Genomic DNA, 18,585 nt, shown 5'->3' on the forward strand with positions numbered 1-18,585 from the left:
AGGTCTTCCTTCCGTTGGTTCACCCCCCAAATGGCCAACATGGCCACACGCTGTGCCGAGCCGATCCAAAGCCAGGAGCCAGGTGCTTCTCCTGGTCTCCCATGTGGGTGCAGGGCCCAAGCACTTGGGCCATCCTCCACTGCCTTCCCGGGCCACAGCAGAGAGCTGGACTGGAAGAGGAGCAACTGGGACTAGAACCCCGAGTACCGGCGCCACAGGCGGAGGATTAGCCTAATGAGCTGCGGCGCCAGCCTAGTAATTGTCTTAATGAGTTAAAAATCAGATTTTTCTCTCTTTCTGAATCCTTGTGAGTAGAATGAAGAATTATTTTGAAATTCTTGTTACCTACTTCTAAATTCAGTAGGCAATTTTGGGAGGGCAGTTAACTTGTTTAGAAGTAGTATATCCATTAGGAGATAAGATTAAGCAAAAAGAAGGAAATACTATTTCTCCTTTATTCTCCAAGTCAATAAAAACCACTTCCAACAATTAACGTTTCTTCCTCCAATGCGTCTCTGTGGTTTATATCCGTGGTCAAGTTGCAGCTTGGGATTCCTGCATTCCAAATCAGAGTCCTTGAGAACCAGCTCTGCTTCCATTCCAGCTTCCTGATCATGCATACTTTGGGAGATAAGCAGGAGATGACTCAAGTCCATGTCTCCCTGCCACTCACATGAAGACCCTGACTTCCTTGCTCCTGGCTTTGGCCTTGCACAGCCTGGGTGCTGTGGACATTTGGGGAGTGAACCAGCAGATGGAAGACATGTCTGAGTGCCTTTGTCTCTGTGCCTTTTAAATAAATAAAGCTAAATATGTGTTAGAAATACCTGGGAATGCTTTTCAAGATAGAACCATACTGTAAAACAACTTTATAATCACTCAGAATTTACTTAAGTCAGTAAAGAAACTTGCAGTATTTCAAATGGCTCAACAATTCATATCTGTATGTGTACTGTTTAATCATTTACTCCTCCCTTACTGGATATACAGTTCATTTTCACTTTTATTAGCAATGCTGGTAGAATGATGATATGATAAACTCATTACCTAGATTGGATAGTAGGAAATAATCATGTTAAACCTGACAATGATCTAAAAACTCAAAGCATTTTAGGAGAGTAATTTTGGGGCTTGTAGCTTAAAGCAGAGTTGAATAAACTTTTTCTGTAAAGGGCCTGATGTCAAACATTTTAGGCCTTGAGTATTATTAACTTTTCTGATGGAGCATGAAAGAAGTTACAGAGAGTAGATAAAGGAAAGGGCACAATCATGTTGCAGCAAAATTTTATTTACAAAGTAAGTATCTGGCTGGCTTGTCTGTAGCTGGTACTTTGCTGACCACTGACTTAGAGGCAAATAGGAATAATTTCTTGAAAGCATCACATTTTAAAATATACAGTGTCTTTTTAAAGAAATTATTTGAAAGAGATTCAGACAGAGAAGAGAAATAGATCTTCCACCCATTGGTTCAGTCCTCAAATGGCTGCAGTGGCCCAGATGAAGGCTGGGCCAGGCCAAAGCCAGGAGCCTGGAACTCCATCCAGGTTTCCCACATGAGTGTGGGGTCCCAAGGACTTGGAACATCTGCTTTCCCAGGCCATTAGCAGGCAGCTGGATCAGAAATGGAATAGGGACTCAAACTGACGCTTCTGTGGGATGCTGGCATTGCAGAATGCAGCTTAACCTGCTATGCCGCAGTGTCAGCCCCAAAAGCGTTGCTTTTATACACTATTTTTTGTACCACAGTAGTCACTGAATAGTGAGCTTTGTATTCTACATTGAGAATGCATGAAAGTAGGAACAAAAAGTTTTTTCAAAGATTTTGATTCTGTTTAATATTGTTAAGTTTATTTATTTATTTGAAAGGTGGGGAATAGAGAGAGATCTTTCATATGCTGATTCACTCCTCAAAAGACTACAATGGCTGAAGCCAAGAGACTAGAACTCCATCCAGGCCTCCCACATGGGTGACAGGGGCCCAAGGGACTTGGGACATCTGCTGCTGCTATCCCAGGAATATTAGAAGGGGGCTGGATCAGAAGCAGAGCAGCCAGGAGTGTAACTGGCATATCATGGGATGCTAACATTGCAGGAAGTTGCTTAACCCACTGCACCACAACTCTGGCCCAGAGATTTTCATGTTTTTGAAAGTGCACTGCTTAAAGGAAGTCAGTGAATCCCAATTCCCAGAAGTTGGATATAAAAATCCCTGGCAGTTTTTATACATGTGAGCATATCTTTAAATGGATGATTACCTCTAATATGGGAAGTGGCTTCAGAAGTTCATGGAAAAGTGGAACTGAAAGATAGCATATGGTTTCCATGAACTTTTTGAAGAACTCTTATATACAGTGAGAAAAATCCTGCACAAGCACATAATGGATGCTTTCAGGAAATTATATATAGATATTCAATCCTGCACAAGCACATAATGGATGCTTTGAGGAAATTATATGTAGATATCAGGTCAGGTCTTTGGATCAACACAGTGGGCCCTCCGTGGCTGTGGGTTCTGTATTCCTGGATTCAACCAACTGCTGATCAAAGACAGTAAAAATTAGTCTGTATTCCACGAGTATGGACTGTTTTTCCTTGTTATTCTTCCCTAAACAGAGCAGTATAACAACTGTTTACATTGTATTAGGTATTATGAGTAGTCTAGAGATGATTTGAATTACATGGGAGTGTTTATATAAGTTGTATGCAAATACTACCATGAAATTTTAAATGAGGGACATGGGCATCTGAGAATTTTTGTACCTGGGGGGAACCTGGGACCAATCCCCTACAGATACAGGGGGACAGCTGTACTGAAGCCATTGGTAAAATTAAATGCTAACTTTCGTTGTGTTCCTTTAATATCTCGAAAGCATATATTACCTCAGGGTGAAAGGATGATTCCCATCAGCAGCACCTTGCTTTCTAGGACTCTTTGCTGACATTTTTGGATGTTTCCTTGTCATTTATATTGGCAGGATATTTGTCCCTCTGAGTATGAATGAAATCTCATTTGAGAATTGATATTCTTTTTTCCCTCTAAGAGGCTTAAAAAAGGTTTGACTGAGTTGTTTGCAGGTGTGTCTTTGTATTCTGAAATTTTGTTGACATAAATCCAAAATGTCTTGTATTAGTATATTTTTATCTTCAGCTTTTTACTTGTTCTGCTGGTTTTTAAGTGACTAATGCTGTGCTGTGCCTACTCTTAAGGCGAACAGCTGCTTGGAGAACTACAAGTGAAGAAAAGAAAGCTTTAGATCAGGCTAGTGAAGAAATTTGGAATGATTTTCGAGAAGCTGCAGAAGCACATCGACAAGTTAGAAAATACGTCATGAGCTGGATCAAGCCTGGAATGACAATGATAGAAATCTGGTAAAAGGAATACAGTTTTGTAAGAACATGGTTTAAAACATTTTGTAGCACTTCCTCTCCATTTATGAATGTTTGACTTCCATTACCACTTTGCCAGTAAAACTTGAAGTAAAGGTTCCAGAAGTATCTTCTAAGAATCTGTGTAACGAGGAAATCATAAGAGGTGCATACAGTTCTACCTCAGCCACCCTGCTTTGGGCACATGCACTTATGATCGATTTTTTCTGTCTGGAAATTTGTCATTTTGCTATTTAACAATTCATGTTAAGAAATAAAAATTCTTGGAGTAAATATCCAGACACAAAATATAATGCAGTGAACAAACCAATAACGATAATTATTTCTGTAGTTTTTCCCCTTGAGAAATGCTTAGTATAAAAGACAACTTGATTTTCTGATGCAATTTTAAAATACGTGAGATGAGCAAGTAAAATCAATGTTTAGGTTGCTCTTAGTTGAGACTCTTCATTTCCTCGTAAACTAAAGTAAGATTGTTTCCTCTAGGCTTCTAGTAGAATTAATTTCCTTGTCTTTTAAGGATGAGCTATTTTTATAGCATCAGAGAACAATTACTTGTTTACATCCAGATTGTGCTCATATCACTCCCCAAAAGCAGTTTAAGCATTTTAGTGAACTTTCTGATCTTGATGAGCTGTCAAGTATCTGTGAGAATGCCAATGTATATGAATTCCCTTTTTATTTGTTTATTTTAGTGAAAAGTTGGAAGACTGCTCACGCAAGCTAATAAAAGAAAATGGGTTAAATGCAGGCCTGGCATTTCCTACTGGGTGTTCTCTCAATAATTGTGCTGCCCATTATACTCCCAATGCTGGTGACACAACAGTATTACAGTATGATGACATCTGTAAGATAGACTTTGGAACACATATTAGTGGTGAGTTCTTGGAAATCATTCCTATCTCCTGCACAAAAAATTCCAGTTGTTCTCTGTTGGATGGAGTTATAAATACTGAACTCTGAAAATTTTGTTCTAGCCTCCTCACTTTTCAGTAGAACTATGTTGAGGCAGATTTTGAGGTCCCCTCCCTCCCCCCGCCCTAAGATTTGTTTACTTGAAAGGAGGAGAGAGAGAGAGATCTTCCATCTGCTGGTGCAGTCCCCAGATGGCCACAACAGCCAGGACACGGCTGTGCTGAAGTCAGGAGCCAGGAGCTTCTTCTGGGTCTCCCACATGGGTGCAGGGGCCCAAGGACTTGGGCCATCCTCAGCTGCCTTCCCAGGCATATTGGCAAGGAAACTGCATTGGAAGTGGAGCAGCCAGGACTCAAACCGGTACCCATATGGGATGCCAATGCTGCAGACTGTGGCTTAACCTGCTTACCACAATGACAGCCCCATATTTTTATTTATTCTTTTAAGATTTATATATTTTATTTGAAAGGCAGTCCCCAAATGGCTAGAGTGGCTTGGGCTGTGCCAGGGCAAAGCCAGGAGCCAAGAACTTCATCAGGGTCACCCACATGGGTTCAAGGGCCCAAAGACTTGGCCGTTTTTGCTGCTTTCCGTGGTGCATTAGCAGGAAGCTGGATCAGAAGTGGACCAGTGCAGCTAGGACTTGAACTGGCGCCCACGTGGGATGCTGGCATTGCAGACAGTGGTGTTACCCGTAGCGCCACAGCGCCGGCCCCTGGCCCCAGATTTTGAGATTTAAAATTCTACTGAGTGACTTGGAAAACTGTTGGTTAACTGAGGTTTAATCCTTTGTATCCAGGCATGACAAATACAATCCTGTATTTTCTTTATTCATTTTATTTGTCATTTATGTGGCTAACTGACATAAAACATGTATTTAAACCTTTATATCCAAGAGTTTGCTTTTCTAAATTCTCAAAACCCAGTCAGGTAGGTATTTTGTCACCCCACTTAACAGGCGAGAAAGCAGGCTTAGATTAAGTACTTACCTAAGGTTTTACTGAATTACATTCTGTGCCCCTGGGCTTGTCTTCTGTACGCTGCTGTTCCTTAGTTTCCAAGCCTTTTTTGCTTTTGTCTGGGTGGGTGCTGAATTGGTTCTGTTTTGGAGCAACGTATACTAACCCTGTAATTATTCCGAAACCTTAGAAAATAGAAATATAGTTTCCATTTTTTTTTTCTTTTTGATTATGAATAATCTTTGGGTACTCAGGTTCAGTCTTCCTTTGAGCCCATCATTCTGATTTCTGTTAACTAGCAAAGTTAATAGTGTAAAGCAAATACATTGACTAGCTAATAAGTAACAAAATTTTGTCTTTCAGGAAGAATTATCGACTGTGCTTTTACTGTCACTTTTAATCCTAAATATGATACATTATTGAAAGCAGTAAAAGATGCCACTAATACTGGAATAAAGGTATGTGAAAGGTGACACCATTTTACCCAGTCTATTTTAAGTGCTTAAAGCCTGTTTAGGGTCTGTGTGTAATTAAGGTGAATTACAGAATTTGCTGTTTTTAGAGTCTTATAAAGTGTACCAAAGACTTTTTTTGCCTCTAATTTTACTAACATTTATTACAATAGAGTTTGCATCTATTTTTGCCTCTCAAATTAACTGTTGTTTTTGTGGTTGTTCTTTTAGTTTTAATGCTTACTTTAGTTGCTAGAGCAGTTTTAGGTTCATAGCAAAATTGGGCAGAAAGTACAGAAATCTCCCATATGCTCCCTGCTCCCACGCAGGTGCAACCTTGTCCACTGGCAACATCCCACAACAAGAGATCATTTTTTTTTTTTTAACATTTTTAAAAGATTAATTTTAAGAGATTGAGCTTCCATCCACTGGTTTACTCCCCAGATGGCCACAACTGTAAGCTGTGGGCCAGGCTGGAGCCAGGAGCTTCTGGGTCTCCCATGTGGGTGCAGGGGCCCAAGGACTTGGGCCATCTTATCTTCTGCTGCTCTCCCAGGCACATTAACAGGGAGCTGGATTGGATGATGTGGGGGATGAGTAGCTAGGACTTAAACTAGTACTCTAATATGGGATGCTGTTAACATTATTGAACCAACATTGATACTTCATAATCATTCCAAGTCCATAGTTGATGGTTGACTGTTAGTGTTGTGAGTTTTGTGGGATTTGAAAATATATGCTATTGTATATCCATCATTGTAGTATCATTCAGGGTATTATTACCCTCAAAGTAGCTCCACTGATTCATCCCTCTCTCCTGCTAAGCCCTGATATAACCCAGCCTCCTTCCTCCAGTGTTGCGTGTGTGTGTGTGTGAGAAAATACACATTACATAAAAGTTAACCATCTCAGCCATTTTTAAGTATATCGTTCACTGGTGGTAAGTCCTTCATAGTGTTATGCAGCCATCACTGCCATTCTTTTCCATCACTCTTCATCTTGTAAGACTGGAACTGTACCCACTAAGCAGTAACTCCTGATTTCCCTCTCCCCCAGCCCCTGGCAGCCACATCATCATACTTATGTTTGTGTTTGTACTAATACGTGAGTATATGAGAGTTTATTTCTGGGATTTCTATCCATTGGTCTTTGTGTCTGTTTTTATACCAGTATCACACTGTTTTGATTGCAATAGCTTTGTAGTAAGTTTTGAAATCAGGAAGTGTGAATCCTTCAATTTGTTCTTTACCAAGATTATTTTGGTTCTTTAGGATCTCTTGGAATTTCATACAAATTTTAGAATGGGTTTTTCTGTTTCTCCAAAAATGCCATTGGAATTTTGATGGGGATTGCATTGATTTCTGCAGTTCAGATTATACACCTTAACAGTTTTGTTTAAAAAGATTATTTATTTGAAAGGCACAGTTAGAGGAGAGGGAGGGAGAAGGGGGGGAGAGTGAATCTTCATCCACTGCCTACTCCCCAAACGGCAGGAGCTGGGCTGATCTGAAGCCAGGAGCCAGGAGCTAGGAGCTTCTTCTAGGTCTCCCACACGGCTGCAGGGCCCCAAGGACTTGGGCCATCCTCCACTGCTTTCCCAGGCTGCAGCAGAGAGCTGGATAGGAAGAGGAGTAGCCAGGACTCACACTGGTGCCCATATGGGATGATGGCACTGCAGGATGTGGCTTTACCCACTACGCCACAGTGCTGGCCCCACATCTTAACAATATTAAGTCTTCTAATCAATCGTCATAGGATGTGTTTCTAATTTTTGTCTTTTTAAATTTCAACAGTGTTTTATAGCTTTCATTGTACAGGTTTTTTACTTCCTTGGTTAAGTTACTTCCTAAGTATTTTTATTCTTTTTGATCATGTTGTAATTGTAGTTTCATTCTGTTCTTAGTTTGTTCAGTGCTTTTATCAGGAAAGAATGTTGAGTTTTTGTAAAATGCTTTTTAGATGTGAATTGATGATAATGTGTTTTTTTCCTCCATTACATGAATGTTTTTTACATTGTTTTCATACTGACCCATCCTTGAGGTCTAGGAATAAATCCCATATATTCATGATGCATTATCCCTTTATTATTTTTTTTTCTTTTTTTTTTTTTTTTGTCTTTTTTTTTCTTTTCTTTTTTTTTTTTTCTTATCCCTTTATTATTTTAACATTTATTTATTTGAAAGGCAGAGTTATAGAGAAAAGGGGGGACATGGGGGAAGAGAGAAGGTAGGATCTTCCATTTACTGGTTCACAATGGCCTGGACTGTGCTATGCAGAAGCCAGGGACTTTTTTTCTTTCAGGTCTCCCATGTAGGTACATGGGCCCAAGGACTTGAGCTGTCCTCTGCAGGTTTCCCAGGTGCAATAGCAGGGAGTTAGATTGGAAGTGGAGCAGCGTATATCGGACGTCGGTGCTGCATGTAGGCCATGTCTTAACCCTCTCTGCCATGAAGCCGGCCCCTGCATTTGCTAATACTTTATTGAAGATTTAGTTAGGAAATATTCCCTCCTGGGTTTTTTTTTTTTTTTGGGGGGGGGAGGTTGAGAAGGATTGATACTAGTTCTTTAAATGCTCAATAGAGGGGCTGGTGTTGTGGAATAGTAGGTAAAGCCACTCTCTGCAATGCTAGCATCCCATATGGGTGCTGGTTGGACTCCTGGCTGCTCCACTTCCAATCCAGCTCCCTGCTAATGGCCTGGGAAAAGCAGTGGAAGATTGCTCAAGTATTTGGACCCCTGCCACCAATGTGGGAGTCTGGGAGGAAGCTCCTGGCTTCAGTCTGGTCCAGCCCTGCCTGTTGCAGTCATAAGTCTTTTAAAAAAATGATAGAATTCACCAGTAAAGTCACTGGGTCTAGGATTTTTTTGTTGTTGTTGGGGAAAATTTGATTGCTCATTCAGTGTCCTTACTAGTTATTTATTTAAACTTTAGTTTTAGGGTTGTAGGAATTTGCTCATTTCATCTAGAGTATACAGCTGTTATTGTAGAATTGCTTATAATTTTCTCCTGTAATCTTCTTCCTAAAAGAAAAATATTCAAAAGGCAGAGTGATGAGGTGGGTGTGAAAAGAGAGAAAGAGATAGATATCTCCCATCTGAATGTCCTGGTCTGCTAGGTCTGCCTCCCAAAAGGGAAAACACGGAAGGGGGTTGCAGGTGCATAGGCCCTTTACATCCCGTGGAAGTCTTTTAAGCCAGAGGGGTTAAGAGGTAAGGGTTCACAACATTGTGGTGGACACGCTGCTTTGTCTGTACCTCTGTTACCAGAATCAGCAATGAAAGGATCACAATGAGATCCTTGATATTTAGGACAAATACCTTTTTATCCATCCTGGATCCTCCCATCGTGTGCAAGTTGCTCTGGGAGTAGGTACCTGCCATTCAGCTTCTGCTACTGCACTTCGTCATCTGGTGCTTCTCTGGGGGTTTACCCACTGTTGGTAGACTCCAGAGTTTCCAAATATCTACGTGAGACAAAGGCTGCCAGTGCATTTATTGTCTTAAAGTCACTGTAAAATGTTGTACTTAAAAAAGATACACACTCTTCTGTTTTTTTAGTGTGCTGGAATTGATGTCCGTCTGTGTGATGTTGGTGAGGCCATCCAAGAAGTTATGGAATCCTATGAAGTTGAAATAGATGGGAAGACATATCAAGGTGTGTTCTTTTAAACTGTCTTGTTTTGCAGTTAAATTTACAAATACTCTTTTTATTTATTTATTTTTTTGACAGGCAGAGTTAGAGGCAGAGAGAAACATCTTCCTTTTCCGTTGGTTCACCCCCTAAATGGCCGCTACGGCTGGTGCGCTGCGCTGATCTGAAGCTAGGAGCCAGGTGCTTCTCCTGGTCTCCCATGCGGGTACAGGGCCCAAGCACTTGAGCCATCCTCCATTGCCTTCCCCGGGCCATAGCAGAGAGCTGGATTGGAAGAGGAGCAACCGGGACAGAATCCAGCGCCCCAACTGGGACTAGAACCTGGGGTGCCGGCGCCGCAGGTGGAGGATTAGCCAAGTGAGCCATGGCGCCAGCCAACAAATACTCTTGATTACTGTCTTTACATCAGTTCATATTTTTTTCTTAGGAAAATAAAAAAAGAACAGGAAATGAATTTCCTACTCAGAACGTAGTAGAGTACCGTGGTCACTGACTGGGAACTAGTCTGAGCTACCCTGGTAGTTGATGTGAAGGCCCCTGCAGAATTACCCTAGGTTGTGTGTGACTAGTTAAATCAAGACTGAGAGAAGCCAGAAGCCCTTTCCCTTGAGGCCTTCCAGCTTTGTTTTCTCACATTCAGAATTTGGAGGCCAGTTCCTTGTACCTTCCTTCAAATCTTTTTTTCTTCTTCTTCTTCTTCTTCTTCTTTTTTAATTTTAGAATTATTTATTTGAGAGACAGAGCTCTCATCCATTGGTTCACTCCCCAAATGCCTGCACGACTGGATGCTGGGCCATGCCAAAGAGGGCAGCTGGGAACTCTGTGTGCTGGAGATTTGTGTGGCAGGAACCCAAATACTTGAGCCACCATCTGCTACTTCCCAGGGTATGCATTAGTAGGAAGCTGGAATTGGGAGCAGAGCTGGAACCTGAAGTAAGGCATTCTGAGAAGAGATGCAGGTGTCCCAGGGTGCATCCTAATTGCTGTGTCAAACACCCACCCAGACCTTCAATTCCAAGTCCTTTGCCGCCTCGTGTTGCCTAGGCATGAGTCCCAGAATCACCTGTGCTTTCGATGTGCTGCTTCAGTCCAGCTCTCCCTCAGCTCCCACTTCTGTCAGTACTTCAGTTACAGATCTTTGACCTCGTGCTCACTGCTCCATAACCTTGTCCTAATAACTTTCTTACAGATTGTCTGCATTTCCTTGAGCCAAATTCTGTCTGTTATATAGACTCTTCAGTAGTGACTCTTGGCTTCCTTGTCCCTCAATACATTCATGTTATCCAGCATGCTTCACATTTGCCTTTGCCAATTATAGACCACAATATGTCCACCAAGTGCAGGAGTGGTTCTTCTCTGAGACCGGACAGCACCTGTCTGTCTTGCTTTCCCTTCTGCGATACATTCCCCTCCTTGATTTTGGCAACAGCCTAACTTGTGTTGGTGGTATGGGTGGCTCCAGTGTCTAAACAGGAAGTCCAGTTAATAACAAACATCACTAGTCCCTGGCTAACTTGTAGCTCCACTTCTGATCCAGCCTTCTACTTATGTACTTGCTTGGAGGTGGCAGGTAATGCTCAAATACTTGGGTTCGTGTGGGAGAGCTGGTTGCAGTTCCCTGCCTTTCCAAAAAAAAAAAAAAAAGTAAACATTTAAAAATAGAAAAAGTGTTCAGTTATTTTGAGGAATGAGGAATCTAGGCCTCAGCAGGCCTAGATTTCTTAGACTCTACTGTATTCTTACTAAATTCACTGCGTAGTCAACTTAAAAGCCACAGCAGTCTGCGAGAAGGCTGACTGCATCTGCACTGCATTCTTGTTTGAGAAATTGCTGACATTTACAGATTCCAGTAGCAGCTAATACAGACCAGTGTCCTCTGTTTTTCCTTTCCTTTTCTCTTAAATCTACAGTTCTTAAAAAGTACATTCATTTACTTAAAAGGCAGAGAAAGGGGGAGAGAGAGAGAAATATGTCTTCCATCTGCTGGTTCAATCCTGAAATGGCCACAATGGTCAGGGTTTGGGCCAGGCTGAATCCAGAAGCCAGGAACTCCATCCAGGTTTCCCACATGGGTGGCAGAGGCCAAACTTGGACCATCATCTGCTGCCTTTTCAGCAGAGTCCCCGCTGATCTCTCTCCCAACATGCAGACGTGGCATGAATTTTAGCATCTGTGTATTCCAGGTCCCGCAGCCTGCTGCGACCCACTATGTTGAGGACTATAGTTTTTGTATTTGCTTTTCTTTAATAATTATGCATCTCTCTATATAAGTTTAATGAATGGAATTAAGTTTTTTGGGGGGGACAAGTGTAGCTTAGTGGGTTAGGCCATTCCTCTACTTGGGGTGTCCGCATCCCTTAATGGAGTGCTGCTTCCAGTCCAGCTCCCTGCTGATGTATGTGGGAAGCAGCAGATTGATGGCTTAAGTAGAATTTTTGACACTCATGTGGAAGACAAGGATGGAGTTCCTGGCTCCTGGTTTTGCCTGGAGTAGCCCAAGTTGTTGCAGGCATTTGAGGAGTGAACTAGAAGATGGAAGATCTCTTTGTCTTTGCCTTTCAGAAAAATAAATACATGTATATCTTAAAAATTTTGGTTCAGAAAATTTTTAAGACTTTTTGCATCAAAATAGACAAATATAGAATTGTGCTACCTTTACATTTTATTACAGTTGGTGATGTATCTACAGGTTTAAGTTTTATTGCTGAATGTTGTTTCATTGTGAGACATCTCATTGTGTGAAAATGCTGGATTCTGTCTAGTATATCATTGATTTCAGAACATTAGCATTGTTTAGCTTTTCTTTTTAGTGTTGATATAATAATAAAATACAAAGTCTTATAAAACTGCCTTTTTGACACAGTAGCCTTGCTTTACATTTCCTTTTGATCCATTCAAATGTGTATTTTAAATCATTTGGGTACATGACATTTTTTCCTGTTGATTTATAGTAACTCTTTAGATGATACCCATTGTGTCCTCATCCTATAATTTTACTTTCTTCCATCTCTTAACTCTCTTCTAATACTTGATCAGTAACACTGCAACAAACTACTTTTACTATTCCACCAGATTCTTGTTTGTTTTTGACTATCGTAATGTGAGGTTATTTAGCAGAGGCATACTTTTTTTTTTTTTTTTTTTTTTGGACAGGCAGAGTGGATAGTGAGAGAGAGAGACAGAGAGAAAGGTCTTCCTTTGCCGTTGGTTCACCCTCCAGTGGCCACCGCGGCCGGCGCATTGCGCTGATCCGAAGCCAGGAGCCAGGTGCTTCTCCTGGTCTCCCATGGGGTGCAGGGCCCAAGCACCTGGGCCATCCTCCACTGCACTCCCGGGCCACAGCAGAGAGCTGGCCTGGAAGAGGGGCAACCGGGACAGAATCCGGTGCACCGACCGGGACTAGAACCCGGTGTGCCGGTGCCGGCCGCATACGTTATTTTTAAGTTCCTGCTTGAACTCTGCATTCAAAAATGATTTCTATTTATGCTCACAGAGAACCTGAGTAGTTTCTTTTTTGTGTTCTTTATTATGACAGTGAAACCAATCCGTAATCTAAATGGACATTCAATTGGGCCATATAGAATACACGCTGGGAAGACAGTGCCCATTGTGAAGGGAGGGGAGGCTACAAGAATGGAGGTATGTGAGTCATTCGTCCTTGTGTGACAACCATTTGTATGTTTCCCCCCAGACTGAAGCTTGTGTTGAAGGAAATTAGCTTGCCCTAGCAGAGGTTGGGCTGTGTGTGTGTATATGTGTAGGTCAGACCAGGGTTCTGTCAGTTGTAGAATCTGAGGCTGTTTATCCATCATTGAGTGAATATTTATTGAGCATCTCCTAGATGTCAGTTTCCTTGGCTGATATCAGTTGGGAAGTCAAGATAGTAGTTGTGATTAGCCAAATTTTTCTTCTCTCCCTGTTAACTCTTATGTATTTTTTAAGGAAGGAGAAGTGTATGCCATCGAAACCTTTGGTAGTACAGGAAAAGGTGTTGTGCATGATGATATGGAATGTTCACATTACATGAAAAATTTTGATGTCGGACATGTGCCAATAAGGTGAGAGTTACTTTAAAAGCATTTAAAAGTATACAAGGAGATACATTCATAAATATATAGTTGTATAGCACAACAGTAAGTTTAGTGGGTTTGAATAATACAGCAGAAATATCAGCACGTTACAGATTTTAACTGAGGTAAAAATGATAAACTTATTTTTCAGATTTATTTTCTGATCTCAGAGCAGAGATGATTTTGCTAGCATTCCTGAATTTTGGCTCTAATATTTTCCTATTGGTAAACTCCCTATTGTAATTTACATTGTTTCTTTTACCTTTTGGAGATGATTAAAGGCTGGATTTATGCCTCCTTTTTTATGTGTAGGTCTGAGTTTGGTGCCCAAACAAGGAACTTCCCACAGTTATTCCCTGTAGATAGTCAGACTGGGAATTTTACACAAATGTGCATAGCTAACACAAACATGCTGAGAGGCCTCCAGCTGCTTTCCTAGTCAGGTGCCATCTGTAATGAGGTATGGGCTGTTACACAGTCTTGCTTTTGATTGTTCGTAGCAGCAACAGAAGTTGTTGAACATTCATTATCAAGTGAAGACATGGCTAAAGTCTGGGTTTTTCTTAACAGGGGAAATGAGTTGGTAACTCTTGCCAACTATTAATCTTGGATTTTTCTCCTCTTAGGCTTCCAAGAGCAAAACACTTGTTAAATGTCATCAATGAAAACTTTGGCACCCTTGCCTTCTGCCGCAGATGGCTGGATCGCTTGGGAGAAAGTAAATACTTGATGGCTCTGAAGAATCTTTGTGACTTGGGCATTGTAGATCCATATCCACCATTATGTGACATTAAAGGATCGTACACAGCACAGTTTGAACATACCATACTGTTGCGTCCAACATGTAAAGAAGTTGTCAGCAGAGGAGATGACTATTAAAGTTTAGTCCAAAGCCACCTCAACATCATTATTTTCTGAGCTTTGTTGGAATACGGTATACCAGAATTAATTTGCAACATATTGTCTATTTTAACAGTGGACCTGTGTAACACTTTTATCCATGTTTAAAGGAAACTGAAAGGCAAACCATCTAATGTAATTAACCGAGGAAAAAGCTTTCAGGACTTTTCAAATGTTAACTGTTTTTTCCCCACTGTCTAGGAAGTGCTATAAAGCTCAAATTAGTTAGGAATGACTTAGCCAGTTTTGTTTTGAACACCTAAGAAGCTTTTTGGATATTTATATTGCCATATTCTTACTGGAATGCTTTGAATGACTACATCGAGTTTTGCACCTATGCCCTCTGGTATTGCTTTTTAACCTTCCTGGAATCCATTTTCTAAAAAATAAAGACATTTTCAGATCTGAGAGCTACATTTGAATGTCTGTGGTTATAATTCTGAATAGGAGATAGCTACACATAGGGAAATACAGAGCCTTTTATCTGGACTATAGACCTCTTCTGAGATTTTCTTCCGGCACAGTGGCTAAAACAAGATCTATATGTGCATGAAGTGGGACAGTCGTCTTGATAAATGAATATACAGCTATAAAAATGTTTTCTTTCTTTATAATAGTCCCTATCATTATTTCTCGGATGGAAAGCTGTACTAATTGCAACGTTAAATAAGAACTTTGTATCCACTTGAAGCCCCATTCAGTAAACATGTCAACATTTAGATTCTTCATCTGATGGTAGCTTTTATCGGGAATATCTCCAGTTTACTCAAAAAACCCAAAAGGGCATTTATGCCACAGAAGCTAAGAAAAATGGCAAAATCTATGTTTAGATCTTGTTCTAGTTAGAAAGGTTAAATTCAAATTAAGCTTTTGTTAATGCACCAAATGGAAGTGAGGTTACAGCTGCCTTCCCTGTAGCAGCTAAGTGTATCAACTTGAATGTAAGGGTAAATTCTTACATGTTAAGAACTTGTTGGGAAAGTTCCAACAGTTTTAAAGTTGTTATGTCCCAAGGTAAAGCCTTAATTTGTGTACATTGTAGCACTGAGACTTTATTGCCATTGGGATGCTGTTTCATTGGTCTTTTGTTTAGTGTTCTCTTGAGAAACCTGCGACTTGTGTACCTAGATCATTTGTTAACATTGAAAAGCTGCTTTCTGCATTAGAGCTGTAAGCGAATGTTTCCTTTTGGGGAAAACAATGTAGATTTTAGCTACCTGGGCTATGTCGATTATGGTGCTACTCTTCAATAGCTACCACTGAATAATTTCTCCATTTTTTTGTGATTTGTGCTAGTAGCAGAGCTCACTCACACCTACCTGGACACAGCGTAGGGCTTGGGCCCTCTGGCTAACTCCTTGGGTTTTTTGAGTTGATTTGTTTTTGATGTGCTTTTGTGGGAGGCATAAACACAAGCATCTTGATTTTCTAAGTCAAGGAATTTAAACAGTGATCCCCTATGAATGAGTGCTTTTGGAGCTTTGTAAGACAGTCATGCTCTCAAATGTGATTATGAGCTCCAGGCTCCCTTCCCAGGTAACTGCTGGGAGCAGTGGCATCACTCTCTCTCCCTGGTATGGCTGGAAGGGGTATGAGCTTGAAATAGGAAAGCTGTCGCTTATGAAAAAATTGTACTGTTTTTCTACTAGCCATGTATCTCCTGAAATCACTGTTATGTTTACGATGATGTACCTTATCAGTAACAAATTATTAGTTTGATGTTTAACAATAGTGCCTTTAGTAAATTATTTTACAACCAAAACACGTCGTTTCTTGTAAGATCAAATTCGCAGAATGTAGAAGTCCATGTTATGGTTTAAGAGAAGACTTTTTCAATGCAGTTTTAGATTCACAGCAAGATTCAGTGGTAAGTACTACAGATTTTCCATATATCTCCAGTTCTCCCAGACACTCCCCTTTATAGGTGTTATTTTTGAGATTAAAAAGGGCTAAGTGACTCCCATATATTTTTAAATTTAAGTGTAAATATACCATTCTAGATACCAGCTTTAAAGTGGTTCTTTTAAAATCCCATTAAAATTAGGTGCTAAAATGAATTACATTTTAGGAGTAGGCATTTGGTGCAGCAGTTAGACTCCACTACATCCGTTATTGGAGTGCATGGGGTTCAAGTCCCATTCTGTCCTATCCTAGCTTCCTGGATGGCCAATAATGGTTCGAATACTTGGTCCCTTCTCATGTGGGAGATCCAGATTGAGTTTAGGTGGGGCTTTGGCCTGGCTCAGAGTGGCTATTGTGGGCATCTGGAGAATGAACCAGTGAATGGAAGATCCGTCTCTGCCTTTTGAATAAATAAGATTTCTAAAATGTATAGTGTTTAAAAAGTAGCCCTTGACCATAAAAACAGCTAGACTCAAGTATCTTGACCACATAAATCTTTAATGAGGTGTAAGTGTGTAACAATCGAGGTAACAACTTAGAAAGGAGCTTGGTAAGCGAACAGTTCTAAATTTAGCCATTTAATGGTTATTTTTGGCACAAATAATTTGTCTATTCAATGATAAATCCTCATTGTATTTCACTGTCATCTGCCCTGTATGACCTGTTTCCTGAAATTAAAGAAAAACTAGCTAGTAGATGTCCCTTTCAAGTTGATACTTACGGATCTGCAAATAAGCACGAGGATAAACGATCTTCAGTGACTGAGCTCAAGCTGCTGTCACTCAGCTGTACAGGTTAGTGGATTCTCCCCTAACTTGTAACAGGACCTCAAGGAGGTCTAGGAAGATTAAAGAACAAAAATATCTCAGTACATTTCTGATAAAAACGAATTTAGATGATTTTGGTGCTTTAAATTCCTGGGCCCGGTGTTTATCTCAGAGGCTCCTCATCACATAATTCTAGCCAGTAGAAAAGTCCAGATTTCAGTTATTTAGAAAGATGAGATGCTAGACAAATAGCCCAGTTGCCAGTTTTAAACAGTTACCTGCCCTATGCAATTTTTTCAAGATTTAGTCTTTGAACTAAAAATCTCTAGCTACACAAAGCTTTTTAAGAGCTAATGTTACCAAAGGTGTAAAATGAAATCATACCCAAGATAAAGTATACCTGCAAAACATAATATACTGGTTTGCTCAATACAACTTTTTTGTTAGAAACTGCTTTATTTTAAAGAACCTATTTGCTGCCAAATCATCATAAGTCCCAGCCATCATTTTTTGTGTCCATGGTTCCAAAGTTCATTTAAATATACTATCTGTAAAATTGCCATTTTTATTTACATTTTGACTGTCAAACAATTATTAAAATAACAAAAGTTCCATTAAGCAAAGTAATGTCTATCTCGAGCCCTGTGTCTCCAATAAAACCTCAGGATATCAAGCAGTATGATTGATGAGTCTTAGATGGTACCTTCATATTTCACTTTGAATACGTAACTCCCCTCAAGGGACAAATGGCCTAAAATCCACCCTCCTCCATTTTTGGTTAAGCCTTGAAGAAAGTGTTTAATTTTCCATTTATTAAGATATGAGAATTTGTATAGAAAATAGCTACAAAAGATAAATGATGCCACCTGAATTTCTTAAAGATTGCACAAATTCATGATCTGAGCCAATTAAGACATCAAGATATGAGGTAAAACTAGTCCGAGGTAAACATTAAAAAGTTTAAAATTCCAAAATACTTGAAAATAATTACCCACAGTTGATACATATATTTTTTAAGATTTTTTTTTTGGTTCGATACAAAATGTGTAAAATGTAGTGTACGCTGATTCATAAGAAAAAAAGCAAGGAAGCTCATAAGTCAACCCTTCAAAGTATATACAAATCCCAGGAAGAAAGCCCCACTGTCTGGATCAGCTAAAGATTTCATTAGAAGAGGTATCAGCATCTTCATAGGAATGCTGGCTACTAGACAGGAGCTCTGGAGCCAAAAGTTTAGAATTTCCATTCTCAGTAACTCGCTGGGTATAAAACAAGATATAAGCTTGGGCCTTGCATACTTCATCCATAGTGCACATGCTTAGCTTGGAATCATTGCAGTGTACCCAGAATCCTAGAGTGAAGCACAGAAATAGGGTATTTATAAAGGATCCCCAGAAACTTTAATATATAAGGTGTTAAATTTTAGTGAAACTAAAACTTTTTCTAAAGGAAGTTTTCTAGCCAATTCTCCAGTGAGAAATACTCATATAGTTTGGGCATTATGTTACTACTAGTAGTTTGAAGTTACAGAATCTGACTGATTATGAGAGTATATGACATTCTACATAAAACAAATAGTGT

At 40.1% G+C, this 18,585-nt stretch overlaps 2 protein-coding genes across 8 annotated transcripts in view; one reads left to right on the top strand and one right to left on the bottom strand.

Moving 5' to 3' along the window:
• METAP2 (methionyl aminopeptidase 2) overlaps positions 1–14,749 on the top strand; it is a 36,916-nt gene extending 22,167 nt beyond the window's left edge. Inside the window, exons 5-11 of the mRNA XM_008256902.4 lie at positions 3,208–3,369; positions 4,083–4,264; positions 5,625–5,719; positions 9,272–9,368; positions 12,901–13,004; positions 13,308–13,423; positions 14,062–14,749. Of these exons, the coding sequence (XP_008255124.2) occupies positions 3,208–3,369; positions 4,083–4,264; positions 5,625–5,719; positions 9,272–9,368; positions 12,901–13,004; positions 13,308–13,423; positions 14,062–14,314 (1,009 nt within the window). The 3' untranslated portion in view covers positions 14,315–14,749. The remainder of the gene's footprint in view (positions 1–3,207; positions 3,370–4,082; positions 4,265–5,624; positions 5,720–9,271; positions 9,369–12,900; positions 13,005–13,307; positions 13,424–14,061) is intronic.
• USP44 (ubiquitin specific peptidase 44) overlaps positions 14,060–18,585 on the bottom strand; it is a 31,167-nt gene continuing 26,641 nt past the window's right edge. For all 7 annotated transcript variants that reach the window (XM_051845769.2, XM_051845770.2, XM_051845774.2 and 4 more), the window contains one exon: positions 14,060–18,355. In XM_051845769.2, the coding sequence (XP_051701729.1) occupies positions 18,156–18,355 (200 nt within the window). In that variant the 3' untranslated portion in view covers positions 14,060–18,155. The remainder of the gene's footprint in view (positions 18,356–18,585) is intronic.

The sequence above is a fragment of the Oryctolagus cuniculus genome, chromosome 11, assembly GCF_964237555.1.
Source record: "Oryctolagus cuniculus chromosome 11, mOryCun1.1, whole genome shotgun sequence".
NCBI lineage: Eukaryota > Metazoa > Chordata > Mammalia > Lagomorpha > Leporidae > Oryctolagus > Oryctolagus cuniculus.